We start from the raw sequence: 26,361 nt of genomic DNA on the forward strand, positions 1-26,361 counted from the left end.
TAGACAGAGGTATAAATGTATCGACAGAGATGATCACTTGGACTCACCTTTGTTGTCTTGAATGGTAAAGTTTGAGCCACTGGCTGCTTCAGGGGCCAAAGAGAATGAGAACTGGTGCCCGCTGTAAGGGTCGTCTTTGTCAATGGCTCGTAGGGTCTGAATCAACTAAAATCAAAACCATAAAGCTGCTATAAAGTTTTGCTAACTCAAAAGTGTTCCTTACGGTTTTGCAGTAAATTGCTTGAGTAAATGATTTCTAATTTTAACTTAAAAACAATAGCCTCTAGAGAATTTTCAACGAATCTGCTTTACGCAATGAACTGACGGGTTTGAAACAGAGCTAGGAATAATGCTTTGTTATGGGCTGTCCTGGGTCCTGTAGGATGTTTAGCAGCAAGCCTGGCCTCCTCCCACTACGTACCAGTCGCACTTTACACTTTGTGACGATCAAAAATGTCCCCAAACATTGCCAAATGTCCCCTGGGGGCAAAATCACGGGAGGTGGGAAACCCTGCCCTAGAGTAATACAAAGCTATAAAATATCACAATGATTTACGATAACATTTCAGTTAAAAAAAATCCAGGCATTCTTTGGACGCAGCCTGTTTAGAAATGCAGTCTTGACAAATATGTAAGCCATTGACTTGCATAAAAGCTAAAAGAAAGTTTGCACATAAAATACAAGTTCAGCTTCCCTCTTTCACATGTATTTTAACAGTGCCCTTCTATTTCGACAAACTGTAACATAATTTTTATATCGCTGGCAGAAAAGACCTACTTCAGGTAGGGACAAATGTATAAAACAGGAAAACATTCATGAATTTGTATTACTTGTACAGATGGGCAATATAAATAAGTGAAACTATGAATTATAGGCAATTGTAAAATATGTTCTGGTTATTGCTTTCCAGTGTATATGGTAATTAAAAGTATCTGCTCACCAATTAAGATTTTTCCAATAAAGCTGTGACTAATCTATTTTAATGAAAACATAAGACTGATTTGAATCAGCATCAGTCTCTGAGAATGATGAACTTCCAGTTCTTAAAAACTATTTGTTCTCTTATGCAAGTTAAACATTCATTCTGGCCCTTATTTATAGTATTAATTTTGTTAGCATTTGCTTCATAGATAATTTAAAACTCACCCTCAGCTCTGCGTATTAGAAGATCTAAATTAATCTGACTAAATTAATTTACTTTTTTTTTTTTTTATGAAACTCACCTGATCTGCTTTTGCTTTCTCACAGACAAAGGTTTCATAGAATTCAGCAAATTCTGGGGCATTGTCATTGACATCTAGAACTTTTATATATAGAGGGACTCGGCTGCTTTGCTTCGGATTATCTGCAACATGTCAAAAAGAAATGGGCATTTATATATTGATCACCAATCCCCTTTAAGATAATAGTCACTCACTCCTTTCATACACAGTTTCCCCAAGGCTGCTCTGAGTACCACACGGCATTGTGTACCAACTTAGCCACAAAAAAGAATTAGATAGGTACTTCTGGGGTTAGATACACCTGCTGGAAATACCTGGGAGACAAAGCTACTTGTGTCAGTGTAGTGCTATTTTGTATAGCAAACCCCGGAGTCACAGAAAATGAAGAAAAGCTATCTAGGAAAGGCAATTTAGAGGCAAATTTTAAGAGAAGCCAAAGAAGCAGGGAGATGGGGAAAATTTGGACAAGAGAAAGAGCAAGGGGAAATGAAAGAAACCAACTGGTTGTTTTGGCCTTAGTTCTTCAGTTTTTATGCTAAATACAAGCTAGATATGGGGCTCAGCCCTTTGCTATACTATCCTATTTAATCCTTGCAAACTTTTGAGGTAAATACAGTTATTGCCCCTACTGTATAGATGAGGAAACTGAAGCACAGATCTGTTAGGTAAGTTGTTCATCTTCTCAGAGATGATAAATAAGAAGTAGAACTTAGATTTCAACTTAGGTCTGTCTGACTCCAAGGCCCCAGGTGTTCATCCAGGATAATGAGAGAGCAGCATCCGTGTTTGAAGATGAGGGGTGGGGTGGGGTGTAAATGAGTATTTTGGGTAGTGTGGATTACAGATTCCCGGTCTGAGAATCAGGAGTTGGAATTTCTGAGCTCAGCGCTCTTCATTCACTTCATTTATACATCTGTTTGTTCACATCATAAATATTTAGTGAGCATCTAGTGTCTAATTTGTGCCAGCCACTCTTTGGGGTGCTGGGACACGTGGGGAACATGACAAAGATCCTGCATCTCAGAGCTTTATTCTACTGGGGGCACACAAGCTGTAAACACATAAATATATAATGCGTGAGATGGTAAATGCTGTGGAGAAATTAAACAGAGAAAGGGACTGGAGAGAGGTGGAGGTGCTACTTTGAGTGGGATGACCACTCGGGCTCATCTGATGGGATGCCATTTGTACAGAGACACAAATAAAGAGAAGAATTAAGCCATGTGACTATTTCTGGCTCTCCACATAGAGGGAACAGCAAGTGCCAAGGCCCTGGGATGGGAGTAGGCTGGTTTTATGTAAGCTCTGGGCTTCTGTTGCATCAAAGATAGTTAAGAAGTTTAGACAATAAGATTCTTAAGCTCCTTTGCCTCTAAAATGTTGCTCACATTATTCTTCCAAAGTTAGAGCTGCCGAAGAGGAGGTTTTAAAAGGTCTTTATCGCTAGTACTTTCAAATATATCACAGAAACATTAAATCTTAAAAAAAAAATTTTAGGCACAAAGCTTAAAATACACACAAAATGACTACTTCAATAAAATATAAAATTTCATGATGTTATAAAAAATGGTCCTTTTCAATGTGAAAAATGATTTTGTGATTTTAAAGCTTTAAGTATGCTCTGTCATTGGTATCTGCATTAGTCCCTCCACATAAATTCTGAAGAGCAAATTCCTACCTAACAAATTTGTAATTAGGAGTTCTTAATGCTATCACAAAGCGATGCTTCATTTTGTCCATATTGGTTATTTATTATTCTACTCAATATTCTTCAGACATTTCAAATCTCATGAGTAATGTTGACAAAGAATACTACTGTAATATACCATTAGATATGGAATATTTCACACTAGATACCCAACTGAGCTAAAAATATTTGAACTTTTAAAAATCAAAAACAAAAACTAAAAAATGAGCTATAATTTGGAAGCCTATTTTTAAACATTTAAATGTTATTTTAAAAATACTTTTTCTTTCATGTACTTAGGCCTACACATTGTGTTTACATTACACAATTTTCTCTGTGTATAATCATTTTATTTGAAGCATTCATTTGGCACTATTTTTCTTTGCCTTCAATTTCATGGGGACTTCCATAAAATTCGCTCTGAACATTTTATTGATTACTTGGTGGTTTGGATTGCTCACTTTGGTGTACAGTGGAAAAGCAAAAATTTATATCTCTTACTTCTGTAATGATTTTGAAATAGAAATTCTGTAGAAAGCTGGAGGATAGATCTCTGAAAGACTTCTAAGTAATGCCTACATTTTTAAATGTATTTGATTCCCCGCCCCTCCCAATTCTAACCATGAGCCCATGTTTTTCAGCTTCTTCTGTGGTGTTCTGATTTATAAAGCTTTGTGGAATCAAATCCAGAATGTACCAATTCAACCTCATTTGAGAGATGCATTCTCATTTCATTATTTGTGAATTACAGGTCATCCATAGGTACGTCTGCGTTTGTGAATGAGTTAACACATGCCTAGAAGAAACATTACTGCAAATCGTTATGGGGCTCTTTCCTTCAATATGTATCGAGTAGGCTATCAGTACATGGTGATGAATTTCAGCCTTGCTTCAACCCGCCCTTGCCGGGACACTCACTCCGTCAATTGGGGGACAGTTGCAGTGTGAGGTTAAACTTACTGATCTCTGTTGCTATCACTGTAATGTTGTGCCACAGCAATGTTTCTCGGTCAAGAAGTTTCGACGTAAAAATCGAACCATTTCCAGAATCAATGTTGAATATTCTGTCCATATCTGTGTGTCGATCAACAGAATACCTAAAAATGCAGAGTAGAATTTAGAATGGTTTTCTTTTCTTTTCTTTTTAAAATGAAATATAGTTGACACACAGTTACCTTAGTTTCAGGTGTACAGCATAATGATTTGGCAAGTCTACATGTATGCTATGCTCACCACAAGTGTAGCTACCATCTGTCCCCATACAATGCCAGAAAGGTTTTCTTTGTATTTGTTATTCTCGCATCCTAAAACTATTTCCAGAATGCCTGTTACATGATTTTTTTTCTACTTGTAGCACATATTGCCATATTGCATATCTATAAGTTAATATTAAGCAAAATATTCTGGGAAATTCTTTACAATTGAGGTCCTAATGGTAAACCCATTAGACAAGTTCCACGAGTTTGAGAATCACCAATAAAGTTTCTTTTATATGTAATTTTTTATCAAGTTTATATAGTAATGGTCACATTTTAACTCAAATTTCTAGAACCTTAGAACTTTAATGTGTACACGAGTGTTTATGTACATAAGTAGGGTTATTGTCTAGTTTTCTGTTATTCACTTTATTTTTAAAATCATTATGTAGAAAGAAGCAAAAACTGGCTAGTGTGGCTGCAGTTAGTGAGGTGGCAAAAGGGAGAGAGATAATGAGGTTGGGAGGGACCTGGGTGGCTTGGTGGTTGAGTGCTTTGGCCTGGGATCAAGTCCCACAGGGAGCCTGCTTCTCCCTCTGTTGGAGTCTCTGTCTCTCATGAATAAAGAAAATGTTAAAAAAAAAAAAAAAAAAAAGAAAGAAAATGAGAAAATGAGAGATTCAGAGTCTGGACTGTAGAAGAATGGGCTGACCATGGCAAGGAGTTGAAGTTTGTTCCAAGAGCAATGTGAATCTACAGTGGATTTTAAGCAGGGAAATGTTCCAATCTAAGTCACGTTTAGCAAAGATCACTGGTTTGAATTGAGGAGAATGGTTGGTTGGTGTGACCACACACTGATAGCAGAGAAGAACAGAATTTGGGGAAGATCCTAAGTTTCCATTTTGATATATTGAAGCTGAAGTGTCCAAGGAAAGTCCGGGAAGGAAAAGATCTGGATTGACAACTTAGATTTCTCATTTGATTGTTTAGGAAGAAAAGGTCTAGGGAACAGAGAAAAACATTAAGGACCTGATCACTTAAAAGATGATGGGAAAATGTAGACCCACAGTGCGCAAAGCAGTGCCCAGAGCAGAGTAGGCACTTGATAACTATGTAAGGAGTTTTGAGAATTCAAAGAAAACTGAGAGGTGTCTTAGAATTCAAAGGAAAACAGAGTTTTCAACACCGAAATTGATGGAAGACTAGGAGATTTTGAGAAATGTTATTTTCTTTACACATTTATTACCAATTTTTGGAATAGCTATATATGGGGAAAATATGTTTGCACTCTACTTTATGTAGGAGACATTAAAGAGAAATCTCAGGAGACATTTGATATGTTAAGGTCATTAGAGGAAAAAAATTGCTCATTTCAGCTGGAGTCTCAAAATTTATGTCATGATGGGAGATTTAAAAATGTTGGCTCAGTAGAAATACAATTAAGTAAATGACCTAACTAGTCATATACATGTAGACTTATTATGAATGCTATAAGAAAAATAAGCACATTACTAACTTGTAATAGTGTACCATGTTCAAGGTTTTATTTCAATTGATTATTTTGCTTTAAAATGTAACTGGTAAAAAAAAAAATAAAACTGGTAACTGGTAAATTATAATAAATATATTTTATTATTTATATTTATAAAATATAAATATATCATAAATAATATATATTTTATATAATATATTATATTGTAATAAAATATATTTTTGTCATCTATCAGGGCAAAATAAAATATATATTTGATTATTGGAGGCTATTTGAACCTGATATTAAAGAGAATTAAGAAGTTCAAAGAAATATATTGGGCAGCTCTGGTGGCTTAGCAGTTTAGTGCTGTCTTTGGCCCAGGGTGTGATCCTGGAAACCGAGGATCGAGTCCCACGTTGGGCTCCCTGCATAGAGCCAACTTCTCCCTCTGCCTGTGTCTCTGCCTCTCTCTCTCTGTATCTCTCATGAATAAATAAATAAAATCTTAGAAAAAAAAGGATATATATGTATATATCTCAAGTTAGGTTAGAATTTTAATTTTAGTTTATGTAAACCTAATATTATTATTAAGGGTTCATCTCCTGCAGATAAAACAGCTATTATTTTTGCCATTTATGTCATGAATCAACGTTTATTAAGAATTTAGGCAACTCATTGAACTTGATCACCTGCCTTCATTTTTAACTTGAGAATGATAAATATTTATAGCACATAACTAACTACCCCAAAAGAAATTTCAATATTCATAGATGTTGCAAGAAATTTAATAATTGCTACAAATATTTTTTTCCCTCATGGAAAAGTTCAAGCTTAAGATGTGCTGCTTACTGCCTTTATAAGCTGTTACAATTATATACAGCAGTAATCTTTTCTTGTTCTTTGTTTTCTTCCTGCTATAATTTTAAGTTTTACAAGTAATCATATTTTCTTGTTTAAGCCTTTGAAATAAAGAGTATGGGGTGAGGAATTTTTAGTTGGAGCCAGCTTTTGATTTTAAAGAGAAAGTAACTATTTAGGAAATACCAAAATTGTACCTATTTCCCTTAATTGGGAGATTTAAAAATTAATAGGAAATTTCAGATGTTTACATTGTTTAGGAAAGATGTTTGCACATGAAGCCTTATCTGTTTTTTTGTTTTTCTTTCCAAAGTCATTTCAATTCATATCTAGTATATTTACCACCCAGTCACATTAATTGTAGTCATAACAGATAAGGAACAAGGTAATCAATCTTAACATGATTATAGCAGATTATTTCGCTAGGTAGCTCTCCCCCCCGCCACCCCGGAAATTTATTATATTCTGTGATTCAATAATTTGTCTTCTAATGTAGTCTCTCAAGTCAGGGAGATTTGTGGGTCATGAAAGGAAGTATGTTTGCATATAATTTTTCATAATGTCTATTCAGAGTGACATTTTATAAGACTCTTTCATGGAAGTCAAGGGCATTTGTGATAAAGTTACTGGAAGAAAATTATTTTATGTAATTAAAGAATTAAATATTTGTGTCTGCATAACAATACATCAGTGTTCTGGGAAAGATTATCTAGTATTAATTATGTACTTAACATATTGTCTAGCACCTAATTGTTCAATATTTACATCTTGGATAACCAAAAACTATGTGTGGATGAACTTTCCCAATATAAGAATCACGTTTGTCCTAAAAAAGGGCTCATTGGAATACAATTTATATACCAATATACCCTTATTAGTATTTTTATCCTTAAATCTATATCTACATATGAAATCCATATGTACCAAGAAAAGGCTGGCATAAAAAACTTCAAAATTAGCTGACAGCCAACCCAGTCTGACAAGCTAACTACTTCTTTTAATAAAACATAAAATAATGCAGTGGTATTCATTATAAAAAATAAAATAGACAAAAATGTAGCCTGAATTCCCAGGAGACATTATCTCTTTCAATTAAAAACATGTTGATTGATTAAGGAGGTAACAAAGCTCATATTTATATAAACTTCCAGCATTAACACTTTTAAATTGGTCTTGACATTGACTTGCTAAGATTTTTTTTTCTCCATACACTTAGGACAAACTTCAAGTGAGAGAATCATTGTGAAAGTACTTAAAATTATTTGTGTTGCACAACAAAGTCTGTTATTCATTTTCCTTATTAATAATATTAAATGTATATGGAAGAACACTTGATCCATGGAGCTTATATGTGGCCACTTTGGGTTGACCATAGTCCAGTTCAAGGAGTCTATAGATATTCCAGTAGAATGATAAAACAACCGAGTCTATTTTCCCAATGATTTTAAACTATTCCCTGAGAATAAGCCAGCCATTTTTGTGTTTTAGATGTGGGACTTGCCATCAAGTTTCATTTGAACAAAGAGCTCATGGCTGAAAAGTTAGAAAATGATTGCCTTAGAACCTCTAACTCTTTTTATCTGCAATAATATTCTTCATGCGGCAGCCAGTGTGATCCTCTTAAAAAGTAGTTTTAGATTAGGTAATACTCCTTTTCAAAGCTTTGCAGTGGCTTCCTACCTCAGTCAAATAAAATCCAGTCTTTACCAAGAGCTACAAATGCCCATAGGATCTGCCATACTCACCACCATACCTCCCTTTTGCCTCCTACCCTACCAACCACTCCCCGCCTTGCTTATTCTTTGCTAGGTAAGCCTCCTTGCTACTCCTTCATGCCAAGCAAGCTCTGCTATCAGACCTTACCCTTCCCCCCGCCCCCTCTTGGAATGTTCTCTCAGGTATCATCATGGTTCATGCCTTCAATGTTTACTCAGATGAATTCCTACCAAGGGCAGGCCTGATTACATTATGTCAAATGGTACCCCATTTCCATGGTATGGAAACCCTTTGTTTCCGTATTCTGTCCTATTTTACTGCTTGCAATGTATTTTATCTGAAGTACTGCATATTTGTTGCTGGCCTATTTCTGTCTGCCACAATAAGAATGGAAGCTTCATGAGATCAGGACTTGATATTGTTCTCTGTTAGATCTCTAAAGCCTAGAGCATAACTGGCATATGGCAGGTGCCCTGATTGGAATTTATCCATGGGCTCACTGGCAAGAGTTCCGCTAGCTTGTCAGTCTGCTGCCCCCCCGCCTATTTTTTTTTTAATGGGGGCAATTGATACAATGATATTTTGATTTAGCAGTTTTCTCATCTAGTCAACTAAACTACTGACTCAAGGCTGGAAGTTGTTGACTCCGGCGCTTTCATGATAAAATTCTAGAATACTAAAGCATCTATGGTTTCAAAGATCAATGAGGTTTTCTTGCAGTGTGATTTACAGCTAAGGTATAAGGAATATATAGGGAAAATAGAGCTTGCTTACACAGTATAAATTATGATTCAGCTCTATTAATTTCCCCAGGATTTCACAGACATAATCATGAAATGGTTCTTATTTTTATCCATGTCTGAAAAAGAAAAAAAATTACGCATCCAAATGGAGCATAATTCTGCCTGTAAGTGTTACATGAGAGGTTCTTGCAAACTTGAGAAACAGACTCTCAGCTCTGTGTCTTGTTTGTTAAAAATCACAGAGCTCTCTCCATGTCACTCTTTGACAAATCTAAGACCTTAGAGAAAAATTCCAGGCCATTCTGTTGTATTTCCTTATACCATTTTTATGTGAGTAGTAAACTCCTATAGATCATTTTGTGTTTTCCCCTCAAACTTTGTGTTCTTTAGATTCACACTGCTGCCAAAATAATGTTTATGTTGAGCAAGGAGAGTGAAGATGCTGTTTAGAGTAGTTTTTCAGGAAGACACAAGTGTTTCGTTGGAAAAAAGGATTAATTTTCTAACTTGTAGATGATACTTGCACAGCAAGTGGCTAAAGCTTATGAAAGAGACGTGTCGCAGAAGTGTGCTTACTTGACAGGATTCCTGGCAGCATCTGGATCTTGGGCTGTGACTGAGCCTATTGTTGTGTTTATCTGAGCATCTTCTCTTATTTGTAGGATGTAGGCCAGTTTGCTGAAGACGGGAGGCTCATCCACATCTTCCACCATAATTCTGACTGTAGCCGCATCTTTGAACGGACCCAGGTAGAGAAAGCGGGGTTCAACATGAGGATTGGAGGCTTCCACTTTGAGGGTGTACACTTTCTTCTTTTCAAAGTCTAAGAGCTTGAGGTGGGTAGGAGAAAGAGACATATTTGAAGCAACCAAGACACACAGAAAGACAATACATGAGCCATTTTTAGTGCAAATCACATGGGTAAATGAATATGACTGTATTGCTTAGAGACATCACCCCGTAGTGTGATATTGGGCAAAGGCATGGGAGTTCAGATACTACACCATCCTGATTAAAAATGTGGGCTGAAACTGTTGCCTTACAGGTGGGTGCAAGGGTGCAAGGTATCATGGACAAGGAAGGGAACCTGCAAGGGAATCTCGTAAGATCTCCTTTAAACATTTCTTTTTTAAAGATTTTATTTACTTATTCATGAGACAGAGAGAGGCAGAGACACAAGCAGAGGGAGAAGCAGGCTCCATGCGGGGAGCCCAACGCGGGACTGGATCCTGGGTCTCCAGGATCACACCCTGGGCTGAAGGTGGCGCTAAACCGCTGAGTCACCAGGGCTGCCCTTAAGATCTCCTTTAAAAGGTTCTTGTAGGGACGCCTGGGTGGCTCAGTGGCCTTCGGCTCAGGGCATGATCCTGGGGTCCTGGAATCAAGGCCTGCATCAGGCTCCCTGCATGGAGCCTGCTTCTCCCTCTGCCTGTGTCTCTGCCTCTCTCTGTATCTCTCATAAGTAAATAAATAAAATCTTAAAAAAAAAAAAAAGTTCTTGTATTTGGAGGGAGCCATGTCAGGGGCAAGTTGGCAGATACACAGTATGTTATTCTGTGTCATATGCTGTCATATCTGGCTGTAATTGAACACTTAATGAGTGTTTAAAAATTTGCTAGCATATGGACCCCACCCCGGATCATTAAACTAAAATATCTGCAGTGGGGGGTGGAAATCTATACCTTCAAATACCTCCCTGAATGATTCTGATGCGCACCCAAAATAGAGAACCACGTGTTTGTACCATGACCCCCTCTTCCTCATTGAGATAAAATAGATTTAATATGGTTTTGGTTTTTTGTGGGTTTTTTTTTGCATGTGCATGAGTTGATAAAATATTCCAAATGATATCCTGATAAGGGCATTGGGCTAATTACTTGCCAACGAAAGTAATGATCATTGCTGTCAGAGGTCTTTAGGAAAAGTATCTCTACTTCTGGAGACATAGTGAACCCAAATGCTTATTGCTGACTTTTAGTTTTAGATGATGATATGACAAGGCTCACTAGAAACACAATTAATCAAGGCATTAGTGAATGTGATTTAGTCGGCTAGGCAAAATTTCAGTTTGAATCTGATAAGGCACTAAGAAAATTAAAAAGGTTAATGCACACTAATGGGCTTCCTAATTATATTATAGTATAAAACATTGGTCTGAATGTCGCTTAAACATGTTTTATTGTGTTTCCAGGTATTGAGACATGTAATCCAAAGCTTAAGAGGAAAGAATTTTCTTGTTATTTATGTCCACCTATGCTTATATTTACCAGCAAAGATAACAGTGTGCTAAAGGAGAGAGAAAATAGTATACCACACATGATAACAGTGCAGCGATTAAAAAAAGTGACCAAAATTAATATATTTTTATATTGAATAAATATTTATATTGAAGCACACAGTTTATTGGTTTTAAATCTTTTTCACACTTCTGTGTACTGCTCCGTGGTGCTAGATAAATTTGAAGAGTAAATAGTGAATGAGTACATAGGGCAAAAATTGGAATTCAGAAATTAAACAAAAATTATTATTGTTGTTCTAAAAAGTAGCTACAGAGCTCATTGGAAATTTGTGTTAATTTATTTTTCTGGTCTTTTTATAGCCTCTCTCTCTCTAATTCAGGCCATCTTTATCACTGCTTGTGTTACTCTCTTCATTCAAAGCATGTAGCAGGATTTATAACTATACATTTGTTTGTTTATTTGTTTCCTTGTCTCTTTCTGCCTTAGACTGGCAGCTCTGCGAAACCAGAGACCATTCTGCTGAAGGTACCATTGTACCTCCAGCATCTAAAATAGTGTCTGGCACACTGTTCATTTATTATTCATTGACAATATTTATTTTATGTACTTTAATATGTATTATTTATATCATTTATTTATACTTATTAGAAGGTTCTTAACATTTATTAAAAGTATGAAATTAATGAATGCATCAGATTCTCAAGGACTTCTAAAAGCCAACCATTAGACTTGGTGTTTAAAAAAAAAAATTAGTAACAGAAGAACCTAGAGGAATGTTCATGTGAGGTGTAATTGCCCCACTTACTCGGGGGTGGGGGGCAGAGAAAAGTGAATGTCTCATTTGCATGGTATTTAGCAAACAGCATTACCTTTTTGACAGTAATAACCCCTTCCTGGGTTTCCTGGTCGGTGACGACATCAAACATGTCCAGCCCCTCTCCCTCTGTAATGCTGTACTCAATTTCAGCATTTTCTCCCATGTCAGCGTCGCTGGCTTTGATCCTGCCAATTGGTGTACCCGGTGGAGAAGACTCGGGGGTCTTAAACTGGTATGTACCTATTAATCACCAGACAGATACAAGTCAAGCACAGATGAAGGATACTCGATCATAATAAAGACAAAACCTATTTTCTAACAGTTCTTGCAGACATTACTGGGATGCAGGCAGATTGGTACTTTCCTCACAATAATTAATGGTGCTCTAGCCTCCTTACATCCTTACTTTCATGATTGTTCAGAATATTTCTTCTGTCATGACCTGTCTCTTTGCAAATGGAGAACACTTTTCTTGTCCTGTAAATAGGCCTGCAGGTTCACGGTATGATGGCAGGAGAGACTAAGCAGCTAGAGGGGGGTGCAGAAGGTTTCAAAGCCCCCGTTAACTCATCTAGCAGAAAGAATGGGGAAGAATTTAACCTGACCTGTGACTGAGCCAATTACGAGATAGTTCTTAAAAGGGTTCTTTGTGTCATTGCTAATAACAACTGAAGGTGAAAATAAATGACAGCGATCTGGAGGGTGTAACCAAGTACTGTCTCTCTCATAGAGGGAGCTGGTCTGGCTGTAGTTAGGGATACAGATAGAGGCATGGAGAGAGAAAGCTCCTAATTGTTTCCTTACTAATCCTTTCTTTTACATTTCAATACAGTATTTTTTCTATGCGTAGGTTTCTCCCATTCTTGTATCTGTACTGCTGATTTGAAACCTGTATTTCGTAGATGTGCATTTTTCCTTTTTTTATGATGCACATTTTTCTGATGTCCTCATGTTGCAAAATGAGTTTAAGGAGACTGTGTGTGGGTTTCAATTTATATATGCCAGACCAGCATGTACTTAGGACAAAAGAGAGAGAGAGAGAGAGAGAAGAACAAAATTATTTTGGAAAAGACATAGACTATGACGCCGCTAGAATATAGTCATGCAGTAGTGTTAATCCATTCAGTAAGTGTAGGGCTCATCCTTGGCAAAATGATAACACAAGCCAAGGTTTTCCTCTAGAGTGACTCCCTTCTGCACATTATTCAGCAATGATCTCTGGCTCTCCAAGGAGAGGAAAGTGAGGGACAGTCCTGTGGTTTTCTAGGTGGTGGCGAATACTTTTGTTATCCTCCCCCAGGGCATTCCCATGTTGGAAAGGAGGTTCGTGGGCAAACCTGATATTGTCATTTCAGGCCTCTGGGGGTGGGGCTGGGGATTTTAGGGCCTGTAAATTCTTTCTCCTACCCATTTAATCAGCTTGATATTCTGTTTTTTGCATTTCACTGTGACTAAGTGCTTGAAAAAAACTAAAGAAAATTCAACAATTTCTTGTTGATCCATGTGTATCTCCATTATAAAAGAAGCCCCTGTTAGCTGACCAACTTTAAAGAAATGCCTTGATTGGGTAAGTGGGCTTTCTTTTTAATGGTGGGCAGCTATTTTCTCCTGGAAGACAGGATTCAGCTAGTTTTCTTAGATCACGGTCAGAAATGAATTTTGTTCCTGGAAGAGATATTATATTCCAACCAGTACCCACTTGAAGTGCTCTCTATGAAGGGCTCTAGTATACTGCTTGATACAAAGTGGGCATTTAAGAATGTTGTTTTTCCTTCTTTTTTTTCTACGTAGTCATGAGAGTTAATGATTTTAGAGATGACTTTTCATATCTCAATTAACCATAATGTAGAAAACTATTTATGATTACAAATGGATTAAGTACATGACTATTTCCCCAGTTGTATTTTTAGAAACAGTAAAATGATAAATCCTTCCCTTATAAAACTTTGTGAGGATTTAAAAGAGATTACAGGACTGATTAAATTCACAAAACATAAAGTCAGTTTTTTTCTAACCAATAACAGCACGCTTGTGTACATATATTCTGCACAAGCAAATTTATGTCTGTGGTAGTCTTTTTAATAAGGAAAAATAAAACAATTGTGTTGCCTTTACAACAATAACCATAACAGAAATTGCCCATCTAATAAAGGTATGGTTCTTACTATGGTCACCAATATTGATAATTAATAACAATGGAAAATAAATATCATTCTTAACGTTAGAGTTTTACAAAAGTGCACTGAAGAAGTTCATTCAATCAAATGTTCCTACTCTGGGGAAACCGGGGAGGGTTGTCGTTGACGTCAGTCAGAGTGATGTTCACTGTGGTGGTCCCCGATAATCCCCCCATCTGGCCACCCATATCCTTGGCTTGAATCACCACTTGGTACTGCTCCCTGTTTTCTCGATCCATGTTGAGCAAAGCTGTCTTGATGATGCCTATAGATGTGAAATTCAGAAGTAGAAAGGGATGTATTAAAAATACTTTATCAAATTATTTATTTATACAAACATGGTTTGATTGTAGATAGCCTTCATGCTGAAGGAAATTACAACCACATGGGGGAGATAGTCTATTTAAAAAAAACCAAAAAACACCAATCGTACAAGGAGAGTTAAGTGCAAGTCAATTCTATAATGGGATAGATTGTAGGTAGTACAAATATCATGTGTTATAACAGAGCAAAATGTAACTTGGCATGTGGTACAATGTTATCCTCCTATAGCTGCTTGATAAAAGACATTTAAATGTACCACGAGGAAATTGTTATGCCATTTCTTTGAACTGAGCTTGAGTTTTGCTTTATCTAATCAGCTAATTGCTCATCAACTATACCAACCGTAATGAATGTTGGGAGGATTTTCTTTTTCTTTTTTTTGGGGGGGAGGATTTTCTAAACTACAAAACTATGGTCTTTAGAAAACACAGCATCAGTTCTCCCACAGTTATCATCCTGTATGATCCTAGAGAACTTAAGTTTTCCTAAAGCTGATGTGAGCATTAGTTCAACTGGTCCCAGCAGTGACCAATGTTCTTATGTTGGGTTACATTTATCTCTGTTGTCAGGTAGTTATAAAATAAGTAGTTGAAAGAACTTCTCAAAGTTTGCCTAATCTCTATGTAGGCTTTATACTTAAATTAACAACATTCTTTCAAAAATCTTTATAGGCTTTAAAGTCTTTGAAGGCTTTAAAGGCTTTATAACCTTCTCTGGTAGCACATTCCAGTGCTTAACAACTAATGAAGCTGAAAATATCTTTTTTTTTTTTTTAATTTTAAACATGAGTAGACAACAGGTTAATCTTATTCCTGTAGTCCTGGCTTCAGTGACCATGCAGCTGCACCCCCCTTCTCCAAGGACAGTACTTCTCCATTTAAACACAGGAGATTCCCCTTAGCCTTTTGTCCTTTACATTGGATATTTCTAATTTTTCATCCTTATTGTTTATCAACTCAACATTTTCTTTTTCCTTAGGCTTCTTTCCAAGTTCATTGCACCTCTTAACACATCGATTTCCAACTGGATGTAGTAATCTAGAAAAATTTTGATTTCTACTAACAGTAATGGATACTTGAAAAATGTACAAAAGGAACCCGACTCCTATTATGGTAGCAAAAATATATGTAGAATTTACTGTACAGCACAGGCAATATTTCCTAAGAAACAATTCATCATAAGATAATATGCCGCTCTGTGGAGAAAATGCAGAAAAATGAGATGTTTAAAAAAAGGAATCCATTAAGGAAACCATTTTGTTGATTAGGATGGTATCAGTGAGGATGAGCTAGACAATGTCATAACAAACCATGCAAAATCTTAACACAGCTAACATTAATTTTTTGTTCATGCTCTGAGTACACCAGCAAGAAGCTCTGCTAAGGATAACAGACATCCAGGCTGGAGACCAGTGTCAACATTGGTTTCCATTCATGATCTCTGTGGCAGGAGGATAGGAATGTGGATTGTGCACCAGGTCTAAAAGTTCTGCTTGGGAGTGACTTGAAATACTGCCCAAACAAATCTCGCAGCCATATCTAGCTTCAGAGGAGGAAAAAGAGATACCAAATAACTAGAAAAAGAGGAATTGGAATATTTGTAAATAGCCCTAATGGCTATCAGAAGGGATTGGTCTTTAACCTCAGCCCAAACCAGAAGGCAAAAGAACATTGTAGAAGTTTTTCTGAATCTACCCTATATAAACAAAATGGATGAAACATCTATTGTCAGATTTCTTGGTTGAAATTATGTAGATATCATGTTTATAAGTATATTGTTGATATCTGGCAGATGACTAAGAAAATTTAATTACACTGACTTTTTAAATTAAGAAATATGCCAGCTCAGCTGAACATGTTGATTAACATTATAGATTGTAAACAGAAGATAAAAAAGGAAATCTAACCTGTTTCTGATTCAACTGAAAAATAGGGCTGCCCCTGTAGGATACTATACACAACTTTAGCACTGTTCCCATAAGTTGGATCATCAGCATCAGTTGCAGTGACTTGGACAACAAATGTGCCTGTAATGACAGAAACATGAATTGAAAATGAATTAAGGGTTCGTATGGATCCTTGATGCATAGCCAGAAAGAGAAAGCATGATCTTACTTTTGTACAAAACTCTCACGGCAAGGGAATGGAGAACTTCAGGACAGTATTAGGTTAAATAGCCTTGGATTTCTCTGAAGGAGTGTGATCAACATTTCTAAATGTTGTAAAGGTTAAGTTAAAGAGAAGCATGGGGATGGTCATGACCTTGGGTGGAACCAATACCAATCAATCTCCAAAGGATGAGATTCGATTGGATTCTTGGTACAGTCATCTTTGGAAGTTATCCAGACCTAGTCAGTCAGCATCTTGCATTACTTTGTCTATAGGGATTACTTTTGGGGTTCTTCAATCAGGAAGCCGCTTGTTGGGAATTCTGTGTCATAGGTGCTTTTTCTCCTATACTGTAATGTGCTGATCTAGATCCTGTCAGTGCAGCAGTTATTTTGTGACCTCTGAGATGCCTGCCTGAGGACAAAGCTGAGTAGGACACGAAAATTTCAGAGGAATAGTCGAACCCAAACCAAACCATGTCTGAAGCCCACTTTGCTTTTGACTTAGGTATGACTTAAGTCAATAAATACTTGTATTTGTTTAAACTAGTTTATTTGGGTTTTCTGTTACTTGCAAATAAAAGTACCCACTGATAATTCTAGGAGATTGAAAGACCTTAAACCTTAAAAGAGATAGTGTTGGATTAAATGAGAATACTAGAGCATTCGCATCTGGAAACTGTAATTCCAGAAAAAAAAAAAAAAAGCACAAAGGCTATGGTATTTTAGAAAGCATTCTTGTTTTAAGGACCATTGTCACCTAATGATCATCAAGATATTCGTAACCCCCATGAGATTCCACACAAGTTTGTATGTGCATGCTTACATGTATATTTCATTGAAGAGGAGATCTATAGATGTTACCTCATTCTCATGGGGATCTGTAACTTCCAAAAAGGGTAAGACCCTCTGATGAAGATCATTTCATGGCTGACTTTCGATATTCATATCAGAGAAACAGTAAGTTTACTGTTGGAGGTCTCTGGTCCATGGAAAGGGCAGGGAAGGTACAATCAGGGAATATGGAAGTTTTACATTGCTTTTGTAATAGCTAAACAATCCCATTTGTTGGGCAAGTATATTGTGCTGTGTTAGGGTTGGATGCTCTGGGTTTAGCATGTTGATGCATGAGATAGACCACCCATCCTTGTAATATGGGAAGGAAGGTGGGGAGAATGAAAGCATTTATATGATTTTAGAGCAAGAGCTAAGAGTAGAAATGAACAAACACCCACATTCTTATTTGACATCAATATTAAGTTTGAATACTTTAGAATATGATTGTCTGGATTTTAAGCCCCTGTTAGTTGCCAGATATTATACTGGGGGTTCTGCACCTGTTTTCTCATTTCATCTTCATGACAATCCTTAGGCGTTGACCTTTATTATTTTTGTACATACTGAAGGATCGGAGACATCGAGTTGCTGCTTATTAGTAGAGTTTCAAACTCAGGTCTGTTTAACATCAAAGTGCATTTATACCACCCTGCTGCTGTCCCCCAGTCATGATGTCATTTCTTAAAGATGGCTTTTTATATCATAATAATGACATGTTAATTTATGGTAATGGTTAATATGAATATAACTGTGCCTGTGTGCAAATTAGAAAGACTTTCCTTCCTCAAGACACGTTAATTCTAGCTACCCCAAATATTTGTAATACATACTTAATTCTATAATGGCTTCAAAAGTGAATGGCACCCCCATAGTTGTGCAGGGACACCTTGCACATCAAGTTTTGTTTTCTAGAAACTGTTTTTCTGGGTGGTGCTGACGATGAGACTATCTTCCATTAATGCTTCCTGCCTTTTACCGCATAGAGGAAAAATACTTTTTTCCTAACAAATCTTCCTTTTAAAATCTTCCTTTTAAAAGAGTTCTAATCCCTCTTTTTTGCTTTGCTGATGGTTTGTGGTTTTTCTGAAAATACAGAGTGGCTTTAATAATGAGATGAGCAACTTCTTGATGAGAAAGATTTAGAGGGTTTACAATAATTTCCATGGATTAGGTTTTTCCAAGTCTTGGAACTGTGACCCAAAACGCCTGATATCTGACTCACAGAATTATAGAAAAGTTATTATTATGTAATTTAGCCCTTCTGAGTTTGATACTGAATGAAAATAAAAATAACTCTTGGTTCAAGTAGCTTAAAATTTATCACTGTCTCCCATGAAGTATTTTAATGTGGCTAAGACTGATGTCAGTAGGATTTTTTAAAATTTAAATTCTGTTGACCTTCTCCCAATATAAGCAAATTAGAGGCAAACTTTATTAACTTTGAAATTGGTAGAACTGTGCACAAAATATTAATTTACTGTATTAATGTCATGAAAATCTTTTAATATCCATCACTTAATAAAGGATATATCCCCTAGACATCATCATCTGCACATTGTTTATGGATTTTTTAAAAAAATTTTCTTTGGGGCTCTTTCTCAAATACATAGTTAATTAAAGCAACTGTCATTACTCTTGAGTCTGGATTGTAAATTAGGCTTTTGTTTTACACTGGGGAGATCTTCACCTCAGGCCCAGTACCAATATGTGCTAAGAGAGGTGGAGAGGGCTGCTGTCTCTCAGCCTGAGGAGCACAGTGGGCACTTGGGGGGTAGGAAGTAGATGAGGTGATGTCTCTTTCTTCCTCCTGTTCTTGCCTGCCATTTTTCATCCCTTTATCATTAGAGGAAATGCTATTTTCTTAAAGATAATGATAAAATGAGACTAAAGTAACATTAGGAAACGCAGGTGCACTTACAAAAAGGTCATAAAGGAATTGTTTGAAATATGATAGTTTTAGAATTTAGCATCTAAATTCACGCAGCTCAGCAAATTTCACTCATAGGATATCCCTTATTCAGTTGATGTACTAGAGGAGAAACATTGTGTGGTTGAAATTGCATCTCACTCACCAACATCAGACATTTCGGGAACAGTGGCTGTGTAAACATCCTTGGTAAATATTGGTTCATTGTCATTGATGTCATGGATCTTGATGATGAATTCGGATTCAGGCTCCACGGGTCTCCCTGTCCTTCTGTTTATAGCTTGAGCTCGAAGGATGTAAACAGGTTTTTCTTCCCTGTCCAGCCTCTTGGTGGCCTGTATATCCCCTGTGTTTTCATTGATAATGAAGAGATCTCCTGCTCCATCTCCTGAAAGGATATATTTAAGTGATCCATCTCCTCTATCCTGGTCTGAATGTAACTAGTGTAGAAAAAAAAAATTAAAGAAAGTAAAAGTCAAGCATGTGATTCTAAACTGTTTGTCTTTATGATGCTTGCTATGTCAACTTTCATTCAATCCTTTCTGAGGGATACAAGTTTGGAGGTTTTCTTTTTTCCTTTTACTGTTTAAGTCCTCAATAGTAATGCCATTCATTAAAGAATACGTTTCCTTACAATTATAGAAATTTCCAGAACTGGAATAGAGCTTATAGAAAATGCAGTAATCTTTGTTTTGAAGAAGGGAATTCTAAAGGCCAGAGTAATCGCAATTGACCCAAGGACATATTAGCCTGGTTGAAACGAAACTTTTTTCACTATATTCTTATTTTCATGACAGCATTCAGATTCTACAAGTACACTCTCCTCCTCACTTTTATGTATCTGGACATACGAGAGCAGCGATACGCTCTTGAGGAAAGGATTTTGATTTCTGAAACAGAGACCTGAGTACATTCTGCCTCTATATATTCCTATCTTGGTGAATTTAGGGAAGCTACTCAGTCTCTTTGAGTCTTTCTTATATGATGGGAGTTTATAATCACTTTTCTGGGAAGATATGATATTTATTTAATTATGTATGAAATTCAACTCGAAGCACTTGAGAAACATCTTAAGTGTTGCCATGAACAGTGCTTTGAAAATCCCTTGACTAGGTAATTTACAAGGTCACTTTGAACAAGAACATTTAATACTCAGAATTTCATTTAATATAGGTGAGGATATTCTAAAAAGTGGAGCCAGACTAAAATGGAATAGTCTGCCTTATGAAGTAGTGGGTTCCCTGCTCCTGAAGGTAATCAAGCAGAGGCTCTGATGAGATTAAGTGTCAATGAAATGGGTCTGGGTTAAAGGTTGAATTAAGCAAATGCTCATATACCATTGAAGTAGAAGATAATGATTCTATCTTGGATCACTTGCCCACGTTGCCTATCTCAGAGATGGTTTCAAGAGTGTTGAGTTCCTGTTGTGTCCTTAAATCCCCTTTTCTCTAAGCAAAAGTTTAGAAAGTATTTTGCCTAGGTCTTCAGATAAGCTAACCCTATTCACGAATTTGCAGAAGTGAAAATCAAGGAAACTATTTTAAGGTCACAATGATAAGTATCAGCTACATACAGACCAGATAATTTATTGGGAAGGCAGGTAATCCTTAAACCTTATTTTAGCTCTGTCTAAACAGAGTACGGGTTGTGTTACAAGAGCGGCAACACTAGCAACAGGTAAGCCAACTGTGTCCTGTTAATTCATACTACACAAAATGCCCAGAGTAGTGTCTTTGAGACATTTGAAAACAGACTCTCAAGCCAAAAAGGGACTCTTAAAATAAGCTCATCCAGTCTTTCTAAAAGTATATTTCATGGACTATCGTTTATACAAAGTGCTAAGGAAAAGGGGTTCTTTGCTCCCATGTTTGGGAAATACTTCATTCTCTGTCTTTGTCTTGGGAGTCACCCAGTGTACATTAACATATTAAAGGCAGTGAATGCCTACAGTTTAAAACTGTACTGGATTTTATTTAATCTAGGTTTCCCAACATTCTTGTGTGAAGAAACCTTTTTGGGTGTTGGCATTCCTGAGGACGGTTTTCCAACACATTTTGGGGAATGTGAGCTGACTGAATCCATCATCGTGGAGTCAAGAAAACCAAGGCTCCGGTTTATGGAGTGTTTTCAAAGTCATATACACACCTTGTGTGAAAGTCAGAATATTAGAACTTGAGCACAAGAAGAGGCCCCATAGATTACTCGGTGCAACCTTCTTGTTTTTCGAGATAGGGATACTGTGTCCAATGCCACACAGCTAATGCTGGTTAATAGCAGAGTTTGAGGAAGAGAATATTATTCATACAATTAGTAGCCTTGAAAGCAATTTGGCAGAAATAATGGAAGATAAATGGCAACGGGGAGGGAATTGCTTAGAAGTGAGACAAACGCAGTAAGAAATGTAAAACAAAAGAGGACTCCATGATTTGTGTAATGTGATATGCTAAGGAAATGTTGAAACCATGATTACACAGAAAGAGCCACTGGGGAAACTTTAACTCTCAATTGTCAAATTCTAATGACTGAAGAGAGCTCTTAAAAAGCTATTTCATTAAGTCATGAGTAATGAAACCAACATCACTGCCCATTGGATCTGGCTTCCGGGCAGCCATGGTTAGCAAACCTGGCACAGTGCAGGGGGCACCGCACCAGAGTCCCAAATAGGCGTTGTGTTCATTCTCTCTCTCTCACCAAGTGTAAGATCATAGCAGAGTCAATTAGCCTCCCTGAGCCAAGATCCTTATCAATAAAATGAGGTTAACAGAAGCACAGGACCAGGCTATCAGGAAGATCTAATTAGAGTCCATGGCCAAATACTATATTAATTCCTATATAAACATGCAGCAAAAGCGCATTTTAAGATATCATTCCTATTAGCCCCTCATTCGTAATAAGAACGTTTTGGCTCTTATTTTGACTTTGAGAAGTTTGTTGTGAGGACCTTGAAAACCCAATTTTACAAACACATGGTATCTCTAAGGTAAAATCTGTCATCAAAAGCTAGTATTCTTCTACCGGGTGGCAATTGCTGTCTTTCCATGTGATATATTAGATTCCACCTTCCACAAGATTGTAGACTTCCCTTGGCCGGTTCTTTCATCACTCTCAATATTGTAATTGTTGCAACTTAGTAGGTGAATACCACATCTGGTCACAAGATTTATTCAGGTAAAAGTAATCAGAAACTTATTTTTAGCTGTCAGGAGAGACCATTTCGATGACTTATAGAACAAACATCCGCGACAGTATGAAAGGGCAGTGGAGACACCAACTAAGAGTATGAACAGGATTGCTCTCCAGATCCCAATTCTGATTTATCAATATTTGAAAACTACTGGGAAAATGCATCTCTTTACTCAGGCATTGTCTGATAATAAAACAGTTTAACCTCATCCCCCTCGAAGTGCAGTGCCTATGTCTGATAGAGTGCAGAGAGCAGAAACCTCCAGAAGCCTTTATGTGTTCTTTCTCCTTCCACTGAATTCCCCTGGGGCCAGTTCTTGTCTCCCTCTTCTTGGAGAAAAGAGGAAACATAACACATCAGTGCTAGTGAACGTGGTGGTGGCAACCAGACATTAGGGGTTTATTGAGCACTTAGATTTTAATTGGATTTTTTCTTTTGTGATGTCATTCATCATGGCCACTGTAAAAGGCAGAAGTTAAACAACAACAAATAAAAGGTTGTAGGCTGCCCGAGGCATGTTTTTACTAATTTCAGTTTAATGTGGCTGTTCCATTAAGTTTAATCATCTGGCTCACTTTTAACGATTCACCATCAAGTAAAAATTATCCACTTTCCTCAGAAAGTCACATCTCATCTGGGGCTGGCAGGACTTTTTACTACTGTACCTGCAACATTTTGTTCCAGAAGGAGCTCGTGGTCTTTGTTTTTCTGTTGATTTATTATTATTTTAAAGTGCAGCACCTTGACAAATAAATACAAGGATTTGGGGTTGTAGACATGGCCCCACGGAGGGTAACACCAAAGCAGTGCCAGCCTCTTTTTACCCGCTACGTGTGCCAGCTCTCATCTGGATTTTGACTCCAGTTCAAAAGTATAACACTAATTGTGCAGGTTTTTCATGGTTTATGAAACTAGCTAATGCTGCCCCATTCCTCCCATTACCTATGGGTCACCAAGTAACTATCTGGCTCGGTAATCAAACTGAATCTTCTAAGCATATGAATCATCGAGACAGAAAACAGTGTAAACCGTAGCTTACCTCTGTGGTGTGCCTGGAGAACTACCCACAACAGCCCGAAAGGGGTTATGTGATTTTTTTGCTTAAGTAAAAAATTAGATTATGGCTGATAGGCTCATAGAGTATAGTGCCAATGTTATGTGGCCATTTAAGAAGTAGTTAAAGGTTGATAATCAGGTATGTCATAGGGCAATGAGAGAACAGTTGTGAAAAGGTGTCTGAATGGGGCTGAGACAGAGAAAGGAGTTACAGCAGAGAGAGAGAACATCTTTCTGCTAAACAGATTGAATATCATTTTAAATTAAGAAAATAAGTCTACAATTAAGTTAGGACAAACTGAGGCTTCACTGAATTCAATATATACACACACACATATATATTGAGTATATATGTGTATAATACATACTTCGCTCTCTGCAATGCTAGTGAATATTCTTAATTTTGTGAAGGCTGTAAAGAGCTTATGCCAGGAAGAAATTCAGCCTTGCTTGAAGTACATGGTGGGGATTAGAAGTAGGTTCTGTATTAGAGATTATAGGGTCAGGTAAATAAATCTCTCCAAGTCTCAGTTTTCTCATCTCTATGTTAGGAATAATAATGATACTTAGTTTACGGGGACATTGCTCTGAAAATTAATATAATAACATATGTAAAATGCCTCAAAGGACAGCTCAGAGAAATGCTTCAATAAATCATTTTCACATCATAAACATGAAGTATTCAGAAGGTGGAAAGATTTGGGTCTGAATTCTGACTTTCCTGCTTAATTAACTAAACTAATGACACTAGCTTAGTTTAATTCTGCCATCCATAAGATAGAACTCAGAATAAGGAACATCGCCAGCTATTCGTCCTGTACTTGCTGCTTAACAGTTGGTCACCCTTAAGCCGATGTCTTAGATCCTTGTCTTTCCTCATTTCACATATTTTTCCCCCGATGAGATCATCTCTCTATTTTTCTACATTCAAATATTATCTGTGCGCCCTCGATACCCAAACCTATAGATGACCCCAGGGCAGACCATCTTCTGGAGATCTAGAGTCAAAGATGCATCTGATTTCCAGGTGAGTCTTGTGGACAACTTGTAGACAACTTAGACTCAGTACTTCCCAGCTTACTTCATCACCTTCTCTCCAAACCTGCTCCTCTGTCCCATCTCTGTAGAGGCCACCACAGTCATTCTAGACCCTCCCCTCTGCCTCCATCATCCACTTCATTAAGCCACCAAACTCTTGTCAGTTCTACCTCTTGCATCTATCTGGAGTCACCTGCTTGTCCTCATTTCCACTCCTCTGGTCCAAGTTACTGCCATTTCTCCCTGGTCTATCGCATTGAGGCCCTCCTCACACATACTCTGTCTTGCTTCCTCTCAGTCTATTTTTCTTTTCACAACTGGCCCGACTTAAACAGTAACAACACCAAGTCTGAGGATGCCATTCTAATTCAGTCCTCCAGGGTTTTCTCTTTACTCTCAGGCTAAAAGTGCCCAGCCTCACTCCTTAACATGGCCTCCGAAGTCCACAGTGGTCTCTGCCCCTTCACTAGCCTCCTCAGCCACCTTTCTTTTCCTGACACCCATATTCCAGCATACTCTGCTTCTTCCTAAAGGATACATTGATCTCTTTCATATCTAGGCCTCCTTGCATATGGCCCCCTTGGCATAAAGTCCTTTTGAAGAACTTCACCTGGTTGATCCCACTCCTATATCAGGTCTGCATAATCTCTATCTCCTCAGGAAAGCCTTCCCTAAGCTACTAGTCTAAGTTAGATTCCTCTGCTATACATTCTCAGTTTATTCCCCACTTAGCCATTAGTGGATTCTATCTTTTTAATGACTCATTTTCATGTTTTAATCAGTAAATCACTATATTGGAAGTTGCGTGAAGGAAGGTACAGTTCATTTCTATATTCTCAGCACCTGACATACTGGACATTATAGGTCCTCAATACTGAATGATTTTAAAGAATGAATGAATGAATATTGTAAAGATAAAATTCGACAAAATATCAATAATCAATGAAGGTTCTGACATATAGAAAGCAATCAATAAATCTTAGTGTCCTCCATCTCCCATCTCGCTGGATTTTAGCGTGACTCTATGTACCAAGATTATACATTCCTGAAGTTGCCAGATCACTTAGCAATCACTACCAAACACTAGGCACATGGTCCGATCTGAGCAGTCTGAGGGAGGAGTTCAAGGTACTGCCTTAGAGCTAAAAAGATTTCTTTAATAATCAATTAAATCTTAGTACAATAATAAAGCTAACATGTATTGGGTTTGGTGAAGAAAGTAGACAAGTTATAAATACAGTGAGTGCACTGAACATTATAGGTACACTGAGTGTTGGGACAGAAGTCATCTGTTAAGGGTGAAGGAGCTTCAAGACTTATGGTGCTATATTTCAAATATCCTCCTGTTGTAGAAACTAATGGATAATGAATGGAAAATGCTCCATTTCACAGAAACATTATTCCAATAATAAAACTAATTTAACTTTATGAACCAAGACCATTTGAAAACATATATGGGCCTGAAGAGCTGCATGAGACAGTGAATAAAATAATAATAATAATAATAAAAAAACGCAGCACACGTGCCTTCTATAAACTTGCAGTTTGGCTTGGAAGTACTGACTCTGAATAAAAGCAGAAATTAGACACTTGAGTACTCTTATTAAGTATTAGGAATAATAAGATAAGTAAAAAGCTGGAGAATAGCATAGAAGGCACTTCTATATTGGATAAGTTAGAGTCAGGGAACATGTCAACCTTTGATGGTTTATGGAGACTTCCTGGACAAGGTAACATTACTGATGGAAGAGAAATG

The 26,361-nt window shown here is 37.1% G+C and overlaps 1 protein-coding gene across 4 annotated transcripts in view; it reads right to left on the reverse strand.

Annotated features, from left to right (window-relative positions):
- Positions 1-26,361, reverse strand: part of CDH6 (cadherin 6) — a 119,439-nt gene that overhangs the window by 6,746 nt on the left and 86,332 nt on the right. For all 4 annotated transcript variants that reach the window (XM_072757162.1, XM_072757160.1, XM_072757163.1 and 1 more), the window contains exons 3-10: positions 19,473-19,767; positions 16,363-16,482; positions 14,230-14,397; positions 12,008-12,195; positions 9,475-9,728; positions 3,872-4,008; positions 1,225-1,346; positions 48-165 (exon numbers count right to left, since the gene is read on the reverse strand). In XM_072757162.1, coding sequence (XP_072613263.1) covers positions 48-165; positions 1,225-1,346; positions 3,872-4,008; positions 9,475-9,728; positions 12,008-12,195; positions 14,230-14,397; positions 16,363-16,482; positions 19,473-19,767 — 1,402 coding nt within the window. The remainder of the gene's footprint in view (positions 1-47; positions 166-1,224; positions 1,347-3,871; positions 4,009-9,474; positions 9,729-12,007; positions 12,196-14,229; positions 14,398-16,362; positions 16,483-19,472; positions 19,768-26,361) is intronic.

This window comes from Vulpes vulpes, chromosome 4 (genome assembly GCF_048418805.1).
Source record: "Vulpes vulpes isolate BD-2025 chromosome 4, VulVul3, whole genome shotgun sequence".
Lineage (NCBI taxonomy): Eukaryota > Metazoa > Chordata > Mammalia > Carnivora > Canidae > Vulpes > Vulpes vulpes.